Raw genomic sequence first — 18,016 nt, forward strand, 5'->3', positions numbered from 1 at the left:
CAGCCACAATGGCAATGACAGGAGAGAATGCATTGTGGGGTGGAGGCTGTGCATATGTGAATTTAGATACAAAAGACAGGCCATGTAATAACTCTTGTTTTAGTTTTAAAACCCAAGTCCTCACAGCCCTGTCACATCCTTATGAGAGACTGACAGAGAAGATGTGAACACTGATTCTGTTCCTCTCCTAGTTGATGGGCGCATATAATGGGGGATGAGGAATCAGCAGCATTTTGTTGGTGCCCAGTTTTTTGGTCACCAGTTACTGGTTCCACTGACAGTAGATGCTTGGTATCCATGTACCCAGCTTTCTTTTGCAGGGCTTTATAGTACACTTGGAATTAAAAAAAAAATCACGTGGGGCCCATGTGGCATATCAGGGTTGCTTCAGAGCCAAGGATTAGTCAGTCACTCATTGAATTTCAGGATATTTGCATTCTGAAATTCACAAGAAGCATACTTTCCACTCTTGCATCTTAGTAGTAGGGGATTGTGCCAGCATTTAGAATGCAGTGGAACCCGACAGTCTCTTTTTTTATGTTAGCTTGTTAAATACATAGAGATGACAAGCTCATTCATAACTGCTTTTTCTGCCAGGTCACTTTGCCAGGAGATCTTATTATGGATTCTGGGAAAGCTGGAAAGGAAGAAGGCGATTGCTAGCCTAAAAGGATTTGCAGGGTTGGACAAAGCTGTGCCCTCTCTCCATTCCTTATGTCAGTTTAGAGCTGCCACTCACGGTGGCATTATGATTACCATCAAAGAGCCCATTAGGTGAGTCCACCCATCCCTTACTGTCTCTTTCATTTAATTCCACCCAAAAGGCCATTCTGTGACTCAGCCACTAAGGGGCGCTGATAGAAAAGAAACCAGGAATTTAAGCAGCCCAGGCACTTGCTATTTATAATCTCTAAATGAAGTGTGAATCTTAAATAATCCACCAGGTTTTTTTCCATGATGCCAGCTAATAGTAGGTACAATTGAGTGGAGCCTCACGGTCCTGTATCACAACAGGTCTTTACCAGGGAATCAAAGGGCAGACCCATGTTCACCCTTAATACCAAAATAATCCAATTCTCTTCTGACTCTCAAAATGGTATTTATGTGTATTCATGGTCAGATTTATTCCCAAGGGAAATCATCTGCTATATTTTGTGATCAGGGTTTATTTCTCATAGGGATTGATTAGAAAGTGCTTATTGTTTAGCCGGGCGTTGTGGCGGGCGCCTGTAGTCCCAGCTACTCGGGAGGCTGAGGCAAGAGAATCGCTTAAGCCCAGGAGTTGGAGGTTGCTGTGAGCTGTGTGAGGCCACGGCACTCTACCGAGGGCCATAAAGTGAGACTCTGTCTCTACAAAAAAAAAAAAAAAAAGAAAGTGCTTATTGTTAGTGGTGTGGATAATTTATGTCACCAACATCTCACAGGTGTATACTTTAAATTATTTCCACTTTCTGGGTGATCTGTGTAGGATATTATCACCTGAGAACATAAATGCCTGTTGATCATAGCCCATACAGTACTTAACTGGTGGCAGCCGCTCTATTTGAAGTTCACATCGCATTCAAAGAGCTGCTGTTTGCTGAAGTGTTTAAATTTAATTTTATATTCATGGTTAGCTTTGGTAATGTTTTTAAACATCCAATCAATATGATGGATTTGAGGAAAATAGAAGAACACATAGCTGCAAACAGAATTATCAGAGCAAGACCCTGTCTCAAAAAAGAAAACAAAACCAAAAACCCACTTTAGAATGGTTTTAACCTGGGACCAATTTAGTGACTATATAATTTTATAGTATCTAATTTAGCAGTTATAACTTAAGTAGTTATAACTTACTGCTATCGTAATAAGTCTCTGGTGCACTTCTTAGTGCAATATGTCAAAATCCACACTTCTTATTGAAACTAAAGTTTTTCTTCATGGAGGGAAAAGAAATGAATAGGCAGTGATTGAATGAATCTCCATCCATTGCCAGAAACAATGGGTCTTTTACTTGGAGTCTCCACAGGCACTTCTAAGGGTTTTTAATCTTCTCGAAATTATATATACATACATATATACATTATATATACAATTTTTTTTATGTACACATGGATTTTTTTCCTGAAAATAGGGTGCATAGCTTGTTTCCAAAAACTTGGCAGCCACTACACTGGAAGAGACAGAAAGTGTTTTTTGTGTGTGTGTATTTGCCATTTGTTCTTGTTCCCCAAGGCCAGGGTCAGGGTCTATAACACCACTTTACCTTACTTTCTACCATTCTTCCCAGCACCAGTTATCCATTAAAAGTTCGATTAAAGAAACTATGTACAGGAACAGCTTAAATTTCAGGATCTTTGAATCCAGAGTTTTATTTTTTTGGAACTAAATGTAACTATTCAGAATTGATTCTTTAGCATTGAAATTTTAATAGTAAATAAAATAGGGCTTCTTAAGATGATCGCTTTCATGTCTTTTTAAGGGTATTTAAATATAGTATTTCATTTTGGTAATCACAGAAGCTTAGAAGTATTGTTTATGCATTCCAGCTTTTCTTTTTTTTTTTTGAGACAGAGTCTCAAGCTGTTGCCCTGGGTAGAGTGCTGTGATATCCACAGCTCACAGCAACCTCCAACTCTTGGGCTTAAGTGATTCTCTTGCCTCAGCCTCCCAAGTAGCTGGGACTACAGGTGCTCGCCACAACACCCAGCTTTATTTTTTGGTTGTAGTTACCATTGTTGTTTGGTGGGCCTAGGCTGGATTCGAACCCGCCAGCTCTGGTGTATGTGGCTGGCACCCTAGCCACTTGAGCTACAGGTGCCGAGCCCCAGTTCTTTCCTCTTCTTTCTTTCTTTTTTTTGAGACAGAATCTCAAGCTGTCACCCTGGGTAGAGTACTGTGATGTCACAGTTCATAGCAACCTCAAACTCTTGGGCTTAAACAATTCTCTTGCCTCAGCCTCACAAAGCCCGGCTATTTTTAAGTTGTAGTTGTAATTGTTGTTTGGCAGGCCCAGGCTGGATTTGAACCCACCAGCTCTGGTATATGTGGCTGGCACCCTAGCTGCTTAAGCTACAGGCGCCAAGCCCCCAGCTTTTCTTTTAACATACAGTGTAGTGGAAAAAAACATGATTGATCCAAAGGACTCTGAAACATTCTGGGATAATATAGGATAATGCTAAACTATAAATGTGTAGATTATTCATTCTGTTAGAGGAATGTGAAGGCCATATTATCAGTGAACTGACAAATTGGGACATCTTGCCCAAGGAGATGGTCTGCCAAATTAACTTTAATAATTGTACTTTTCAGTGCGATGAAGTAACATCTGTCATTTGTTTTTCCATTTAATCTGGAAAAAAATTTATGTATCTGATCACAACAGTAGCATATGTTCTCTGAGTAATTGAAAAACACATAATGAGGAAAACAAAATTCAATCACTGTCCTCTTCACTGTTTGTATTTTTTAGTGTCTTGCTTTTTGGTATATCTTCTATGCCTTTATATTTGTTTACCTGATATGGTTTAATAATATTGCATCTTGGTCTCTTCATTTACCAGATGCAGTAATTCTAAAAACCACATCACATCACAAGAAATTTCTGGAAGTTTTTTGCTGTAATCATAGCACCGTTTCAGCCAGATTTTGTTACTTGGTAATCACATTTGACCTACTCATTTTTCTGAACCTTTATGTATTTTCTTATCTCAACTAATTGATTCATATTAGTTGAAATTGACTTTGTCTCATCGCATGATAGTCACGTCTTTTTCCTTGCACATAACCTTTCTGGGGCTCAACAGTCCAAATTCCTTTGAATGACATCTGATGTCCTCCATGACTTGGCCTCATTTTGCAGCCTTCTTTTTTTCTGTTCTTCCTTAGGAACCAGAATATCTATATATAACTTATACTTAATTTCCCCTTTCTTTTGTAACTTATGAAATAATAGTAATTCTTCAACAACCATCTTTTTGTTTGTTTGGGGTTTTTTTCTGGGTTTTTTTTTTTTGAGAGACAGGGTCTTGCTTCCTTGCCCAGGCTGGAGTAAAATGACTATTCATAGGCACAATCATAGTAAACTATTACCTTGAACTCCTGACCTCAAGACATCCTGTCCCAGCCTCCCAAGTAGCTAGGACTATAGGCATGCACCACTGTTTCTGGCTGATGTCCTTCTTAAAAGTCACTTTCTTCATGGATCTTTCCCTTGACCATGCAAGATATAATAGCCTAGTTGCCCAGAATAAATACTTTTTCAGCATAGAGAAATAGGAAAATAAATTAAATAGGTATTTGGGATTTTTCTAATAATTAACTATATGGAAATAACATGTTAATTTAGAAGATTGTTATGGTGTTTAAAAAATACATATCTCTCTGTGACACTTTCAAGATAAATCTTACCCTGTCTTGCAGTGATGAAGATGAAGCCCTATACCAGAAAGTATCTTCAGAGCAGGGCCAGGTAGAACATCTTGGGGACTTGCTGTCCCAGTGTCAGGAGTGTGGTTTGGCAGGAGACTTCTTCATCTTCTGTTTGAAGGTAAGAACTATATATATTCCTGATCAACTTTCTTCAGGGGTAGTTCTAGGAGACCCTTCAAATTTCCATGGCATTTATAATTTTAGGTCCTAAAATTTTGGTCGTAATTCAGAGGAAATGGTTAGAGGACATAAGGATTTTTTTTTTTTTTTTGAGACGGAGTATCACTATGTCACCCTCGGTAGAGTGTCGTGGCATCACAACAACCTCTAACTCTTGGGCTTAACCGATTATCTTGCCTCAGCCTCCCAAGTAGCTGGGACTACAGGTGCCTGCCACAACGTCCAGCTAGTTTTTAGAGATGGGGTCTCACTCTTTCTCAAGCTCGTCTCAAACTCCTGAGCTCAAGCAATCTACCCGCTTCTGCCTCCCAGAGTGTTAGGATTACAGGCGTGAGCCACCTTGCCCGGCCCTAAGAATTCATTTTTAGTAGCCTTGGGTTGGTAAAAAGAAGAAACTTATCTTCAGTAGTTACCTATGTAATCTACGTTCTGAGGTGAAGGACACTGAAATTGTAGAGATGAATAATGCAGAACTGTTGCTCTATAAAAGGGTTAATCTTTGCTCTGTGTTGACAGTAAGAATTCTTTTGAAGTTAATAGCAGGTTTTACAGCTATAGAGTAATCCCTTATCCTTTCTGACTTTTGTTTTGTCAGGTATTTGGAAAGGAGATTTAGCAATTCTGCCTCCGTCATTTCATTTTGTAGCCACTTGAAACCTTTTCCGGGTTTGTTTCTTAGTACCGATGGTTGTGCTTCCCTTTGCCCTAATCTCCAGTAGTAACTTGTGGCCTGTGTTACTCCTTATTTGTGCTGTCTGATATCATAAGCTGGTGACCTCTAGCTCTGCATTCTCCACTCTTTCCTCTAAAGAAAGTGTCTGCTCTAGGAGAATGTCTGTGGAGTTTATTTTTTGTTTGTTTATTTTTTTTTTGAGACAGAGTCTCACTATGTCACCCTTGGTGACACAGCAACCTCTAATTCTTGGGCTTAAGCGAGTCTCCTGCCTCAGCCTCCCAAGTAGCTGGGACTACAGGTGCCTGCCACAACGACCAGCTATTGTTTTGTTGTAGTTGTCATTGTTGGTTAGCTGGCCTGGGCTGGCCTCGAACCCACCAGCCTCGGTGCATGTGGCTGGCGCCTTAACCACTGTGCTATGGGCACTGAGCCAGTATCTATGGCATTTAAGGTTGGTATGGGTATGGGAGAATGCAAGGAAGGAAACAGGGCTAACACTTTCTAGAACTTGATGCAGGGGACACTTTCTGATGCTTTCTTACCTCTCGTGTTCTAATCCATCCTCATTCCCAGCCACTTATTCTAAATGACATTCCAAAGAGATATGCTCTTAATTTCGTACTTTAAAAAAACAAACTGGGAGGCGCCTGTGGCTCAGTGAGTAGGGCGCCAGCCCCATATACCAAGGGTGGCGGGTTCAAACCCAGCCCTGGCCAAACTGCAATGAGCTGTGATTCCAGGCATTCTACCGAGGGCGACAAAGTAAAACTCTGCCTCTAAAACAAAAAACAAACAAATAGGCTGAGCATGGTGACTTACATTTACCTAGCATTCTGGGAGTCTGAAGCAGGTGAGTTGCTAGAGCTCAAAAGTTCGAGACCATCCTGAGTAAGAGTGAGACCCCATCTCTACTAAAAATAGAAAAACTAGCTGGGTATGGTGGTTGGTGCCTGTAGTCCCAGCTACTTAGGAGGCTGAGGCAGGAGGTCTGAAGCCAGGAGTTTGAGGATGCTGTGAGCTATGATGATGCCACGGCACTCTCTCTCCCAGGGCAACAGAGTAAGACTCTGTTTAAAAAAAAAAAAAAATCAAAGACCTTTGTTCTAAAAGAGTATACCTCCACCCCTTGGCACTATTGACATTTTGGACCAGATAAATTTTTTCTGTGGGAAGGCTATCTTGTGCATTGCAGGAGATTTAGCAGCTTAACCTCTACTAACTAGATCACTCCCCAAGTATGACAACCAAAAATGTCCCCAGACATTGTGAAATGTCCTTTGGGAGCAAGGACACAGTTGAGCACCACTTGTCTAAACTGATAGCTACTTTGGTAGAGCCCTAATTATTTGTTAAGGAACTGAAAGTTTTCATTTCCCAAGGAAATTTATAACATTGAAAGAAGATGAAAAACCTTCAAAACCCACAGTAATAAATTATTGGTTAGTAGAAGTATAGTTCTATATATCTTAGAGGAAAAGAGTTGTAGTACGAGAGGTGTAATAGGAGTTTGAGGACGTGAAGTGGCCCGAGGTCTCAATTCAAGGAAGGCTAGTGGTAGAGATCATAAAAATTTGATTAAGTAAGAAGTTTGTCAAACTAGTTCTTTGTGTGTGCATATGTTTTTTATTGTGAAATTTAATTCAATTTATTTTAATTTTAAGGCAGACTAGAATATAGAGGCATCATCATAGCTCACAGCAACCTCAAATTCCTGAACTCAAGTGATCCTCCTGCCTCAGCCTCCCAAGTACCTGGGACTACAGGCGTACACCACTACGCCCAGCTCATTTTTTTATTTTTGGTATAGGTGGAATCTTGCTCTCCGTCAGGCTGGTCTTGAACTCCTAGCCTCGAGCTATCTATCCTCCCACTTCTGCTAGGATTACATGTGTGAGCCACTGCTCACGGCCATATTATGAAATTTTAAAATTTTGTGTACGTGGTATCATACTGTACATATTATTCTGCAATTTACATTTTTCACTGAACAGTGTTTTTGAGATCCATCTGTATTGATAGCCGTATTGATTTCATTTATTTTAACTACTGTGATATAATAAATGCATCATTATTTATTTTCTTATTGTTGGACACTTAGGTTGTCTCCAATTTTGGGCTAATATAAATAATGCTACAACAAACAGGTTATTTCTTTTCTTTTTTTGTGTGTGTGTGTGTTTACTTATTTTTATTATTTCAGGTTCATTTGAAGGTACAAAGTTTCTTTATTGGGTTACAATGTTTGCATATCTTAGGTAGAGTACCTTTTATAATTGTGCCCTGCCCTCAGGAGGTGTGCCATACATGTCAGCACACCCTTACCCCTCCCTTCTCTTACTCCCCACCCTCTCATTCCCCTGTTCCGCCCCCCCCCCCATGAATTCATTTCAGTTTTCTCTTATGTGGTCATATATGAGATCATTTACTGGTTTCATATTAGCATTGAGTACATTAGATTCTGATTTCTCCATTTTTGTGATACTTTACAAAGAACAATGTATTTCAACTGCATCCAGGTTAACAAAAAAAGATGTAGAGTCTTCACTTTTTAAATGGCTGAATAGTATTCCATGGTATACATATACCACAGTTTGTTAATCCATTCTTGTGTTGGTAGGCATTTAGGTTGTTTACACATTTTGGAGATTGTAAACTAATCTGCAGTAAACAATCTAGTGCAAATGTCCTGATGATAAAATAATTTTTTTCTTCTGGGTAGATGCCTAGTAGTGGATTTGTGGGATCAAATGGGAGGTCTAATTTGAGTTCTATAAGGCTTTTCCATATTTTTTTCTGAAGAGGCCATATTAGTTTTCAGTCCCACCAACAGTGTAAAAGTGTTTCCTTCTTTCTACATCTGCGCCAGCATCTGCAGCTTTGAGACTTTGTGATGTAGGTTATTTCTTTAAATATGCATGTCAAGTAGAGTTTTCTAGCTATGTTTGTGAAGACCTTAGCATTATTGGCTTTTTCTTTCCTTGTAGGAATTGACTCATGTGGCGGTGGAAAATGAAGCAGAGTTAAAAACTAATCCCTTCTCTAACCAAAGCCTCTTGGAATTAGAGCAACACCAAACTTCTCTTGTGGAAGACCAGGAGCGGAAGTTGCTTGTCCTGCAGCTGATGGCTGTTTTGTGTGAGAGAATGTCCGAGCAGATATTTACAAATATCACTCAGGTCAGTGGTTGTCACATTCTGGACCCCAGCCTGGGTGGTACTTGTCTATTTTGGTTTCTTTACATTCTTTCCAAAAAATATTCAAAAATATTGTTAAGAATATGGTTTGATGATATCTGCATTAGTATTTCCTGGAATGTTGGTTAAATATAGAAATGACTGAGTCTGTACCAGGCCAACTGAATTCAGAACTTTCTTAAGTCCTGGACATTTGCATATTCAACAAGCTTCTGAGGAGATTATCCTGCACATAACACTTTGGGAACAGTTTTATTAATTTATATTTTTCTTCTTTCTTTATTCTATTCTTTTTTTATGGCAGAAAGAGAATACTTTTTTTTTTTTTCCCTGAGGAAGAGTCTCACTCTTTTGCCCAGGGTAGGTAGGGTACCATGTCCTCACCCTAGCTCACAGTAATCTCAAACTCTTGGGTTCAAGCAATCCTTCGGCCTCAGCCTTCTGAGTAGCTGGGACTATGGGCACCTGCCCCAACGCCCGGCTAAGTTTTCTGTTTTTTTGTAGAGATGAGGTCTTGGCTCTTGCTAAGGCTGGTCTCAACTCCTGAGCTCAAGGGATCCTCCCGTATCGGCCTCACAGAGTACTAGGATTACAGGCATGAGCCACTATGCCTGGCCTGGTTTTAAATATTTATATGTTCTATCACAGTGGTTTTCAATTTTAGGTACAAATAAAATTATCTGGGATCTTTTCAAAATACTGATACCTGGCTCCCTTTTAGAGATTCTGATTTGACACGTCTGTGTGAGAGCCTGGGTGTCTTTATCTTTTTAAAGCTCCATGGATGATTCTAATGTGTTTCAATTTGAGAAACTCAAATTTGAAAAAAATATCACTAATGAGAGCAGCTTGAATTTTATAGGTGATCTAACTTACAGCTTATCTCCACAGTATCCTGTAAAGTTTTAAGATGTTTTTAAAAATGCACAAATGCTTTCTGTGTGGTATAACTATGTGAATCAGTGCCTGAATTGTATTGATATGTGAATCAGTGCCTGAATTGTATTGAGTCAGACATTATTTTTACAACCTTTAAAAAAATAATAAAAATAAAAGTAATAAAGCAAAGGCAGTGCAGTCATCATATCCTACCACTTTACCAGAATTTAGTGTTGCATGGGTGGTAAATAGTTGTAAAATGGTATGATTGTCATGCTTAAATCTGATTCTCTAGTTCTTTGTATTGTCGTCATTGTCATCAGCCTTTGGGTGTTGCTAAGCAGCATTTCACTACAGCTCCTGCTGAGAAAATTTGCAGCTGCCTGTCAGCTCTGACTTATCATGCGTATTTAATGAGAATTATGTTCATGATTTCTCTCCTAGCCTCTTATTCCTGCAGTTCACTGACCCTGTGTTACTTAGTAGGGTGATTTGTTTCTTCTGCATTTATATCCGTTCCCTAAAGACTCATCCAGACCTTATGTCTTTGTCTAGGATGTTAGTTTGAAGGGGAAATGGTCTAAAAACTGATATGACTTGAGCTTTTACAATTATCTCCCTTTACTCCTAATTAAGGAACAATGATGTCAGACTGGTACAAAAATGATTTGCCCATTAAAATTATCTTTCAGCTAAGGTTAAAATGTATCAGGACAAAAAAGAGCCACAAGGAAATAATAAATTGCATTTAGTAATCTTGCTCCTAGTGGTAATATTTTTATATTATTTTAAACAGTAAACATATAGATAAGGAAGTTATAAGTAAGTAATTTTGTTAATACTGTTAGGGATCAATATTTTTAGCATAAGAAAAAGAGTTATAAAATAAAGGACTAGAGTTAAAACCCTATTTTTTTTCTTTTTTTTTTCTTTTGAGACAGAGTCTTACTTTGTCACCCTGGGTAGAGTGCTGTGGCATCACAGCTCACACCAACCTCAAACGCTAGGGCTGAAGCGATTCTCTTGCCTCAGCCTCCCAAGTAGCTGGGACTACAGGTGCCTGTCACAATGTCTGGCTATCTTTTTTTTTTTTTTTTAGAGACAGGGCCTCGCTCTAGCTCAGGCTGGTCTCAAACTCCAGAGCTTAGGCAATCTACCCGCCTTGGTCTTCTATAATTTTTTTTAAGAGATGGAGTCTTGCTGTGTTTCTCAGGCTGAACTTGGTCTCTTGGACTCAAGCAGTCCTCAGGCCTCAGCCTCCTCCTCCTCCTCGTGCTATCATGCCCAACTTAAAATCCTATAATATTGAATTTCAGTTGGTAGTAGATGTACTAGTTTGAAGTGAAGATTTATTTTTCTCTTTTTAAAAGATAGATATTTCCGATTGCAAGAGGGACTTTACCTAACAATTGCAATCAGTGTAACCTGGCTTATTGTACCCTCAATGAATCCCCAACAATAAAAAAAAAAAAGAAAGAAAAAAATAATAATCAATAAAAGATAGATATTTCCTAGCTCAGTCCACTGTAAATCATAAGAAGCAAAGACAACCCAGTAGGGATAAGCATCCTTAGTGCCAGATTATAGTTCCCAAATATCATTTTCTACTAAAAGAATTTAAAGCTCTTTGGAATAAAGGTTGATTTAAGGTCTGGGGCAAGAATTGTACATCATACATCTTAAGGCAACTCATTATGCCGCAATGCAAGGAAGCTTTCTGAGATGAATGGGGTCATGTCAGTAGCACTCAGGAACCATCTTGATTGGCCATAGTTAGGACAACTGGATCACTAAAAAGAATTGTGCCTGCAATGGACTGAAACATATCAAAGACATAAAAATCTGGCCAGCGTGGTGGCTCACACCTATAGTCTTGGCACTCTGGGAGGCTGAGGTTGGTGTACTGCTTGGGTTCAGGAGTTTAAGACCAGCCTGAGGGGCGACGCCTATGGCTCAGTCGGTAAGGCGCCGGCCCCATATACCAAGGGTGGTGGGTTCAAACCCGGCCCCGGCCAAACTGCAACCAAAAAATAGCTGGGCGTTGTGGTGGGCGCCTGTAGTCCCAGCTACTCGGGAGGCTGAGGCAAGAGAATCGCTGAAGCCCAGGAGTTGCAGGTTGCTGTGAGCTGTGTGAGGCCACGGCACTCTACCCGAGGGCCATAAAGTGAGACTCTGTTTCTACAAAAAAAAAAAAAAAAAGGCCAGCCTGAGTAAGAGTGAGACTTCATCTCTACTAAAAATAGAAAAATTAGCTGGGGTCATGGCAGATGCCTATAGTCCTAGCTACTTGGGAGACTGAGGCAGAAGAATAACCTAAATCTAGGAGTTTGAGGTTGCTGTGACCTATGACACCATGGCACTCTAGCCTGGGCATTAGAGTGAGGCTCTTCCTCAAAAAAATAAAAAGAAAGAAAGAAAATAAATAAATAAATATCTGAGTTTAACAAAAAATACCCAACCCTCATGGGACATCTTTGGAGATTGCTAGGCATCAGTTTATTATTTTGTAAATTGATAAATAAAGGGAAAAAATAAAACATTTCTCTTACCTTTTGGTAGGAACTGTATTTCAATATAGCCAAATAGTATATGAAGGGAAATTTCTCTTTATAGAAGAATCACAGGCAAAATATTCAAAAAGAGAACTAGAAAATTACGTTTTGCAAACCTGTAATGAAATAACAGATCTGGTAACAATCATAAATGTCTGTTAAGACCATAAGGTGGTCTGTTAATGGAATACTTTGTAAGGGATATAGGAGGGCCAAAATGCCCAAACCAACCGAGTAATACTTTTCCCCCCAATATTTTATTGTGGAAATTTTCAAATTTATGAGAATTTATTTATTTTTTTTTTTGTAGAGACAGAGTCTCACTTTATGGCCCTCAGTAGAGTGCCGTGGCCTCACACAGCTCACAGCAACCTCCAACTCCTGGGCTCAAGCGATTCTCTTGCCTCAGCCTCCCGAGTAGCTGGGACTACAGGCGCCCGCCACAACGCCCAGCTATTTTTTGGTTGCAGTTTGGCCTGGGCCGGGTTCGAACCCGCCACCCTCGGTATATGGGGCCGGTGCCTTACCGACTGAGCCATAGGTGCCGCCCTTATGAGAATTTATTAATGAATACCTGTATACCTGCCACCTAGACTTTTATTATATGACTTAGTCTTTTCTTATACAGTAAAACCTCTAGGTTGACCACACAAAGGACTATAACAAACTGGTCAACATATGGAGGAGGTCAACGTGAGGATCTAGGCCTGCTGTACTGATACATACACAGGGTACATGTCCAGTTTATGAAAATTAGGTCAACTTGGCCAATGTAGGGAGGTGGTCAACTCTGGAGGGTCTCCTGTACTCGCTTTATGACATATTTATGCTTTCACTCTTACATGCATCTTCTTTTTGGTACATTTCAGTATTAATGCAGATGTCAGTATATGTATGTCCCTAAATATTTCAGCATGGACTGATGATCTTACATCATCATAAGTGGGCAAGCATATAAGTGCTTTCTGGTATAGTACAGTAGGAAGTATGCAGCACCACTTGGGAAAGATTCTTACCAAAAAACCGAAAAACAAAAACTTGAACCTGAATCTAATCAAGGAAATTCAAGGGATAGAGGAGGAAGTTAAACAATGCCATGAGGAAGCAATCAGCTAAATTCAGGATATGGGAAATTCTGTAGTACGAGTAACCCAGTTTCACCAAAGAAATGGCATAAAAAAGGAGCTGGATCCTGATTCAAACAAACCAATTGTACAAAGACATTTTTGCAATAGTCATGAATCAGATTGATGAGAAGGTACTGAAGAATTCTTACTGGCTGTAATTAATGGTATGTTAGTTATTTAAAAAGTAAATCTCCTTATCCGTTAGAAATGTATGTTGAAATATTTATGGGTAAAAGATTAGATACTCGGTGAAGTGTGCTGGTAAGTACATTAGTAAGTGTGATGGTGCAGAGAAAAGTGAGGTATGCAGTGATATGTGTATTTTTTGTTTTTTTGAGACAGAGCCTCAAGCTGTCGCCCTGAGTAGAGTGCTATGGCGTCACAGCTCACAGCAACCTCCAACTCCTGGGCTCAAGCAATTCTCCTGCCTCTGCCTCCCAAGTAGCTGGGACTACAGGCACCTGCCACAATGCCTGGCTATTTTTTGGTTGCAGCCATTATTGTTGTTTGGTGGGCCCAGGCTGGATTTGAACCCACCAGCTCAGGTGTATGTGGCTGGTGCCTTAGCTGCTTGAGCCACAGGCGCCGAGCTGTGATGTGTGTATTGATCTGAGCCCTGCACCAACTTCATTTCACAACTTTGTATTGAGGTCCTGCTACGTGCCACATACTCTTCTGGGTACCACGGACACAGCAGTGAACAAAACAGACACTTGTCTGTGTTCTCATGGAGCTTATATTTATGTGGTGGTGGGGGGGAGAGAAACAACAAAGCAAAACATATGGTATATTAGATGGTGATAATATCAAGAAAAAAATAAGACAAGAAAAGGGGATGATAAAGGGAGTATGGTAAATAAGTGGCCATGGAGAGCCTCACTGAGAAAGTGACTTTTGAACAAAGATCTGAAGTCAGGGCAGGAGGGAGCCATTGAGGTGCCTGTTGAACCAGTGTTCCAGATAGAGCATCCCTGCAATGTGACAGGTTCACCAGGGAAGCCAATGTTAGTGCAGTAGAGTGAGCATGATTTATGATTCTCTTCTCTGGCTGGGCACAGTGGCACACACCTGTAATCCTAGCACTCTGGGAGGCCAAGGCGGGTGGATTCCTTGAGCTTATGAGGTCATGACCAACCTGAACAAAAGTGAGACCCCGTCTCTACTAAAAATGGAAAAACTGAAGCAAGAGGATTGCTTGAGCCCAAGAGTTGGAGGTTACTGTGAGCTATGATGCCACGGCACTGTACCCAGGGTGACAGCTTGAGACTGTCTCAAAAACAAACAAAAAAATGATTCTCTTGGGCGGCGCTGTGGTTCAGTGGGTCGGGCGCCGGCCTCATATACCGAGGGTGGTGGGTTCAAAACCAGCCCCCGCCAAACTGCAACAACTGCTGGGCATTGTGGCAGGCGCCTGTAGTCCCAGCTACTTGGGAAGCTGAGGCAAGAGAATCATCTAAACCCAGGAGTTGGAGGTTGCTGTGAGCTGTGATGCCATAGCACTCTACCAAGGGTGATAAAGTGAGACTGTCTCTAAACAAAAAAAAAAAGATTCTCTTTTCTGGGCAGGCTTCTACCTGTAATCTTAGCACTCTGGGAGGCCAAGAGGGGAGGGCTGGCTTGAGCTCTGGAGTTAGATACCAGCCTCAGCAAGAGCAAGAACCCAACTCTACCTAAAATAGAAAAATTAGCTGGGTGTCATGGTGGGCACCTGTAGTCCCAGCTACTCAGGAGGTTGAGACCAAAGGATTGCTTGACCCCAGAAATTTGAGGTTGCTGTGAGCTATGCTGACACCATGGCACTTTAGCCTGGGGCAACAAAGTGAGACTTTGTCTCAAAAAAAAAAAAGAAAAACAAGAAAGAAAAACCCTCTTTTCTCTGTCCTTTCAGAAAACTGCCACCCTCTGCTCCCTTCTATAATTGGATCACTATAATTCTTTTCTCTTTCAGATGTTAAAATTTTTAACATAAGTAACAGGTAACTCATTATAAAAGCACTTAAACAACATGGAGGTGCATGTTGTAAAAAGTAGGTACTTCTGACTAAAGTCAGAGTATTAAGTGCTCTGGAAACCACAGGGATCAACAGAGCAGGAGAAAAGAGTAGGTAAAAAGGAATAGCAAAATTTAGAAACTGGAAAACAGTAGCTGATCTAGCAACTTGAGAAATTGGAAAGCTTGATGTCTGCATGGCGAGAAGTCAAGAAGCAAACCACTGTTCTTCAGTAAAGCTGCTAAAATATATATATTTTTAAAAAAGGAGCAAGCAGAGGAGGCACCAAATAAGCTCTGTAGATAGAGCTGAATTTAGAGCTTAAAATGGCTGGGGAAGGGTCAGTAGACCCCTTCATTCCCTCCTCCACTTTGTTACAGCCACCTCCTCTTCCCAGCAAAAGACAGGAGATTTATTCTTGGAAGACACTGAAACCAGGGATCCTGAATATGAGTGAGAGGAGCAAACTGAAAAACAAGAGGCTCAAGTTAAAGTCCACATCCTCAGTGATGACATTGAGCTACCAGCTGCCTTCCACTCGGGTGTCAGTATTTTGGCAGCAGGTATATAAATCCCCATAGGATTATTGTGAGAATTAAGTGAGATTTAATACCTATAATGCGTTCAGAATGGTGTCTGGTAAGAGTTAATGCTTAATATTATTAATTAAACAACTAAATAATTCAAAGTGGTAGAGCCAGAAACAAATGGGGAGAAATGAGGGAGGACACTGCTATTTTTCATGATAAAGTTTCAGAACTATTGGCTATTGGCTTGTTAAATTATGTACCTTTATAAAACGTTTTTGCTCGGTGCCAGTAGCTCAGTGGCTAGGGCGCCAGCCACATACACCCGGGCTGACGAACCCGGCCTGGGCCTACTAAAAATAACAATGACAACTACAATAAAAAAATAGCCAGGCATTGTGGCAGGCGCCTGTAGTCCCAGCTACTTGGGAGGCTGAGGCAAGAGAATCGCGTAAGCCCAAGAGTTTAAGGTTGCTGTGAGCTGTGACGCCACGACACTCTACCAAGGACAACATAGTGAGACTTTGTCTCAAAAAAAAAAAAAAGTTTTAGGGCGGCGCCTGTGGCTCAGTGAGTAGGGCGCCGGTCCCATATGCCGGAGGTGGTGGGTTCAAACCCAGCCCCGGCCAAAAAAAAAAAACCACAAAAAAAAAAAAAAAAAAAGTTTTAAATAAAAAGTGAAAGTCTCTTCCCTTTTTCTGCATTATATATAAACTCTAGAATGGGCTTTAGTCACATACCTGTTCTTGTGGCTAACAGCCCCACCAAAATTACAGGAAAAGAGTAGTAGTAGGAAGCTGCTGTCCAAATGGGTAGGGTAGGGTGGTTTTCATGTTGCAACAACGTTTGGGGAAAGGGTACTGCATCAATGACAGTCGCAGCTGGTTATCACTTTACAGTTAGCAGTTCCCAATTGTTTATTAGAGGTGTGCAGACATACAAAGCTTTTTTTTTTTTTTAAGAAATAGGATCATTCTACGTGTTTAGCAACATTTAAAACTACAGTATATATACATACATAGTGCAGAGGGACTTAGAAAAATTAGGAAGACTACATCATAGTAATTCTAATAATTTAACAATACTTGTGTTGAAATAGGAGTAAATATATACAAAGATGTTTTTAAAAACTCTCTGGAGGTAGAAACAGTTGCTACCTAGTTTCTCTAGAAAGGGCCAATGTCCTTAACTTCTAGTATCAATAAAGTCCTGGAGAAGGTGGTAAAAATCGCCAAAACCAGAATTGTTCATGTCAGTAAATCGAACTTCTAATAGCCTTTTAGTTTCCTGCCTTGCTCCAAAGACAAGTGTTAACAAGCCATTCTCCTGACTTTCAGCTTGCAGTGAAGATTCTAGCACAGAATGTGACTTGTCCAGAGAGTTCAACATGCAAGCTTGCATGATATTTAGAGGCTGCTTATGACCCATCTCAGCCTTCCCCTTTCCAAAATGCCTTCTCTTTTTTGAGTCATTAATCTTGAATATGCATGTGTTTGCACTTGTGTATGTGTGTGCTATCATTTATTCAAAGGTGTTTCTACTTAAGGTGATTAATCAAGTGCAGTTAAAATGATGCTGACCAAATTAATTCCATTTTAAAGCTTAGTTGTTAGCCAAATGCTCTGTAAAATCTTGCAAATAAGTTACCTTAATGCTTTTTTTTTTTTTTTTTTTTGAGACAGAATCTCACTCTGTTGCCCTGGGTGGAGTGTTATGGCATCATAGCTCACAGCAACCTCAAACTCTTGGGCTCAAGCCATTCTCTTGCCTCATCCTCTAGAATAGCTAGGACTACAGGTGCCTGCCACAATGCCAGCTAGTTTTTTTAGTTTTAGTAGTGATAGGGTCTCACTCTTGCTTAGACTGATCTCAAACTCCTGAGCTCAAGCAACCCACCCACCTCAGCCTCCCAGAGTGCTGGGATTACAGGTGTAATTACTGTACCCAGCACCTTAATACTTTAAAACGGGTCCTCAAACTGTGGCCTGAGGCAGTGTGATTGTATTTGTTCCCGTTTTGTTTTTTTACTTCAAAGTAAGATATGTGCAGTGTGCATAGGAATTTGTTCATAGTTTTTTTTTTTTTTTAAACTATAGTCCGGCCCTCCAACGGTCTGAGGGACAGTGAATTGGCCCCCTGTTTAAAAAGTTTGAGGACCCCTGCTTTAAAATATCTGGTACTTAAAAAAAATTACTCTGGTTCATTTGTTTGAAATTGTTTGAAGACACTGGCTTCTAAGTAAAATTGAGTACCTCCTCCCCCATTCTTTGCTTACTAGAATTATATTGTTAAAATGCAAGGAATGATAAATTCCTGAGGGGAAAACCCTTTGAGAAGCAGATGTAGGACCCTGTGAGATGCTCAGAAATTAACAAATTAATTTTTTATAAATAGAGTTTACTTTCTGGAGCAGTTTTAAGTTCACAACAAAATTGAACCACACATCTACAGCCTCCTGCACTAGCAACATCCTCCATCAG

At 40.3% G+C, this 18,016-nt stretch overlaps 1 protein-coding gene across 2 annotated transcripts in view; it reads left to right on the forward strand.

Annotated features, from left to right (window-relative positions):
* Positions 1–18,016, forward strand: part of TANGO6 (transport and golgi organization 6 homolog) — a 200,973-nt gene that overhangs the window by 42,898 nt on the left and 140,059 nt on the right. For both annotated transcript variants that reach the window (XM_053604717.1, XM_053604725.1), the window contains 3 exons: positions 598–774; positions 4,402–4,528; positions 8,251–8,442. In XM_053604717.1, the coding sequence (XP_053460692.1) occupies positions 598–774; positions 4,402–4,528; positions 8,251–8,442 (496 nt within the window). The remainder of the gene's footprint in view (positions 1–597; positions 775–4,401; positions 4,529–8,250; positions 8,443–18,016) is intronic.

This window comes from Nycticebus coucang, chromosome 2, assembly GCF_027406575.1.
Source record: "Nycticebus coucang isolate mNycCou1 chromosome 2, mNycCou1.pri, whole genome shotgun sequence".
Lineage (NCBI taxonomy): Eukaryota > Metazoa > Chordata > Mammalia > Primates > Lorisidae > Nycticebus > Nycticebus coucang.